The sequence below is a fragment of the Gadus chalcogrammus genome, chromosome 15, assembly GCF_026213295.1.
Source record: "Gadus chalcogrammus isolate NIFS_2021 chromosome 15, NIFS_Gcha_1.0, whole genome shotgun sequence".
Lineage (NCBI taxonomy): Eukaryota > Metazoa > Chordata > Actinopteri > Gadiformes > Gadidae > Gadus > Gadus chalcogrammus.
In genome coordinates this window covers 1,839,507-1,843,588 of record NC_079426.1, presented here as the reverse complement: position 1 = coordinate 1,843,588, position 4,082 = coordinate 1,839,507, and the positions used below count along the sequence as shown (strand labels likewise).

At 44.6% G+C, this 4,082-nt stretch overlaps 1 protein-coding gene across 1 annotated transcript in view; it reads right to left on the bottom strand.

Annotated features, from left to right (window-relative positions):
* Window positions 1–4,082, bottom strand: part of zgc:110045 (uncharacterized protein LOC664755 homolog) — an 8,978-nt gene that overhangs the window by 1,049 nt on the left and 3,847 nt on the right. The window contains exons 2-10 of the mRNA XM_056609849.1: window positions 3,938–4,051; window positions 3,774–3,797; window positions 3,456–3,488; window positions 3,242–3,358; window positions 2,927–3,058; window positions 2,448–2,576; window positions 1,976–2,062; window positions 717–767; window positions 172–247 (exon numbers count right to left, since the gene is read on the bottom strand). Coding sequence (XP_056465824.1) covers window positions 172–247; window positions 717–767; window positions 1,976–2,062; window positions 2,448–2,576; window positions 2,927–3,058; window positions 3,242–3,358; window positions 3,456–3,488; window positions 3,774–3,797; window positions 3,938–4,018 — 730 coding nt within the window. The 5' untranslated portion in view covers window positions 4,019–4,051. The remainder of the gene's footprint in view (window positions 1–171; window positions 248–716; window positions 768–1,975; window positions 2,063–2,447; window positions 2,577–2,926; window positions 3,059–3,241; window positions 3,359–3,455; window positions 3,489–3,773; window positions 3,798–3,937; window positions 4,052–4,082) is intronic.

The window sequence follows — 4,082 nt, the reverse complement described above, 5'->3', positions numbered from 1 at the left end:
TAGAGAGAGGAGAAGAGAGAGACAGAGGGGTAGATTGGTTAGATGGGAGGAGGGGGAGAGAGAGACGAGAGAGAGAGAGAGAGAGAGAGAGAGAGAGAGAGAGAGAGAGAGAGAGAGAGAGAGAGAGAGACAGGGAGACATGGACTTCCCCAGGGACCCTTGGGTACGTACCAGGGAAGGTAGGGTTGCTCTGCCCAAGGGAGGGGAGGGGGATATGCTGCATAGCCAACTGGTGAAGCTTGGTCAACTGCAGGGTAGGAAGGAAGTTAGAGCTAACCAATCAAACTGGATTATTTCAGAGGCGCCCGAAAACTACAACCGAGAGCCAATCAGAGGGTCACAAACGAGATGGATGATTGTGTCACTGCGGAGAAATGTGCAGGTTTCAGATTTTCTCCGAAAGAATCAAGTTATTGTGGCAGTTCACGGTGAAAAGCACAGTGGTGTGTTGTTGTCTATGGTGGTGCGTAAGGGGCTGATTGTTCTGTATCATTAGAGGGTCAGTGTGCTGGTGTTTGTGACTAGATATGTGATCAATCAAAGCGTGCAGCTGCGGCTTGTTAGTGTTAGTAACGTCAGCAGAACAGGGAGTTCATCGGTCATTCTTGCTGAGTAAGAGGGACACAGAGGGTGTGGTGGTAACTCGGGAGGAAGGGGCAGGACTAGGTCACCGGGAACAGATGTAGAGTGGACCGCTCCACCAAACACACACTTACATCTTGATGGGGGAAGGCATACTGCCCTGGATGACCTGGGATGGCGAACGCCTGAGACACACACAAAAGAAATAAGAATGAATTGCTGTTATGATGACATCGATTTTTCTCATTCAGAACCGTTTTGCTCTTCTCGTTTCGTTTCATTTTGTCTCTGGGAGATTTGTAGCGCCACAAAAAGTATTACAACGAAGTCTACTGCTGAGTTTGACATCAATCAAATACCCCCCACTTCACAAGTCTAGCAATACAGCACGCCAGCATTTGTGAGCAGGTCGACCATTCTGTACCGTTTCATTACGGTTATGCTTTCTGCCGGCTGCTTCGTGCCGTAAATCTTGATTTAGCCTCAATCAACTTACTATAAATCCCGCAATATGATAAGAATGCTGCACCAGTGGATTTCACTATATCGAATATGTTTCTATATATATTACATTTGGATCTATTTACCGTGTTGCTTAACATTTCCTTATTGTGGTCGATTCTATGTAGGCTACATAATATGAGGTGTCTCACTGGTTATGTGTAAGGCTTAGAATGCCTACATGTTGTTAGACATAATATGGAGTAGCGTACATCAGAAGTAGTGCTGTCAAGCGATTAAAATAATTAATCGCGATGAATCACATTAATGTCATAGTTAACTATATTAGCGAGCAATCGTGATTAATCACAAATGTTTTTTCTATGCTAAATATCCCTTGATTTCTTTGTCCCATTAATTGTTCTCATTTCAATGCTCTTATCAACATGGAGAAGTGCATCGGCTTGCCTTGTGCAAATGTTTTTTTATTGATAACAACATTGGCATTTACTGATCAAAACAGGACAATACAAAAAAAAAGCCTATAGTGCAATTAAACGATGAACATACAAACATACTGCCTTGAACATAGCAGTCGGGCTACTGCTTCGTTAACGCGTTAATAACGCGTTTAACTGACAGCACTAATCAGAAGCCAAGCCAGACACATCATCTTTTTCCTTGTAGCTGTGCTTCAAATTTAGAATTGATTGGTTGTTGTTTTTTTAAACTTCTATTTATCTTTTTACTACCAGAAGTCAGCAGAACTTGTGTCTCTGTTTTACTAAAATAGGAAGGTGTCCCTCTGGTGGTGAATACATATATGACATTCTGTTGGTCACCACGCAGCCAACGCATCTAATTGATATTCGCGTTGACAGAGATCCTGGGGATTATGAGCTCTGAGGAACCTGTTGGGAGAGTAGTGTTCAGACAACGCAGGGATACTTACTGGTGCGCCGTGCTGCTGAGATAGTACCGCATGGCCCCCAGCCAGCCCCTTAGGACGGTATGGAATAGTAGCTCCCTTTGGGGGTGACTGGAGGATGAAATTAACCCACATTTTATATACTGCTGTAAATTACAGAGGGGAATAAACGCAGCCCCAGCTATTTTAGCAAGTAAGGGATTACATGCTTATTGACTTCATATTTTTGTTTCTATAAAGGGAGAGTTTACTAAATGTTATAGGACATTTCCCCCAAAAAGGGATATAATTTAAAGAACGTTCTTTCGAAGAGAGAACGTCTTTCAAAGGCAAAGCAGTTAATGCAACAACAACACAACGAATCAACATTCACACAATTAGCTACTGCACAGACCCTGTGGTTTGGTCGTTGTTGGTATGGGGTTTGGACAACTCTTTCACACTGCAGTGATTATAAAAGGGAGGATGACTACATTTAGCGGGGACATTCTGTTACCTCCAGCATGACGGAGCAGATGTGTCGCACACACTGGGTGATGGCCTGCGGAGCCCCGGAGATGGTGACAGCCCTCTCTGTTGAGTCGGGCAGCATGTCTCCTGCCACTTGCACCTGGGCACCCGTGGTCTGCAACAAGGCCACAGGAGCAGACCGCACAAGGGGAAGAAATGGGGAAAAAACACATCGAACACAAGGGGTAAGAAAGCCTTATTGGCATACATTTATATGACTTATGACCGATTTAGGCATGATGGAAAGTTATGTCCCGACGTATTTAAGGACATAAACATAATTATTTAAAAAAAAAATCATTATTATTTCAAGAAAACAAACGCATTTGGATGGGGAGCTAAAGTCGAGGATCATATTCTGTCACCGTGATGATTTTGTTTGGGGAGAGTCATAAATCAATAAATCCATCCACAGGGAAATATAAAGTCGGATGACAGACGGGAGAAACGAGGAGCTGTGCATACCTCTCTGATCTCCTTGATCTTGGAGCCTCCTTTGCCAATCAGCGAGCCGCACTGACTCCCAGGGATCACCAAGCGCAGGGTGACAGGCGGCTTGCTCGTCACATTGCTGTTTGTCATCGCCGCAGTAATATCCTGTGGGAGGGTTCCGGAGTGGGAGAGAGCACAGGGCTTTCAGACGGCTTGCGCAGAGTTCACTTTCGTCTACCAATTCTTTCTTAAGTCATGCCTTAGCAAAATCCAGTCTTAAGCCGCCACGGGGTGAATCCTGTGTTTGTTTGGGAGTGTAGAGGGCTGTTTAGATGTTCTGCCACAGACCTCCTCGAACCTCTCGGCGATCATGGAGAAGGCCCTGAAGAGGCCCTCAGTGGGGCCTGTGATGGTGACGATCCTCTCCGGGGACGACCCTTCAGAGATGTTGATGCGAGCTCCACTCTGGAATAACAATGAACCAATTAAAACGCCTGACTTGGAATGTTTTGGGGCTTTTATTTTGGTGTAATTGGTGCCTATTGCCGGATAATGAACATGCCTCCTCTCTCATCTTCTTCACCGTTTCTCCTTTCTGGAAGAATTGAAGAAGACATAAATCAGACGCTTCATGGCACCATGTCATTTATGGGATGTCGATATGAAAGTAATGAACGAGGGCGGCTTTTCACCAGCCAATGAATGTTAGTTTGACAAATAATGAATTCATTTAATCATAATTATCATTTATCATTATTAGACAGTTGTTTGACAGTCAGATTGTGTTGACAGTCATCCTTTGTGTAAACCAGAGATGATCCAAGTATTCTCAAGAACTGTGACAACAACAGGGTTGGACAGAATAATCAAATTCCAGTACCTTTCCAATGATGCTGCCCACTTCCTGTGAATAGAGATGAGATTGAAAAAAGCATGATTATACGGCAGCACATGTCTTATTATCTGAGCCGCTGATGGGATTCGACCCGTTTAGAATGAGTCATTCATAAAATGGGCAGATTGAAACTAAACGTTGTCACAAACCTTCCCGTGCATTAAGAGCCTCAGGGTGAGTGTGACGTTGGGGCCCGCCTCCGGTCCCTGCAGCTCCTCCATATCAGACATCTCCTCTGTTTCTCAGTCGTTAGCGTTAACACTCTGCAACGAGCGGGAGACAGAGCCGAGAAAT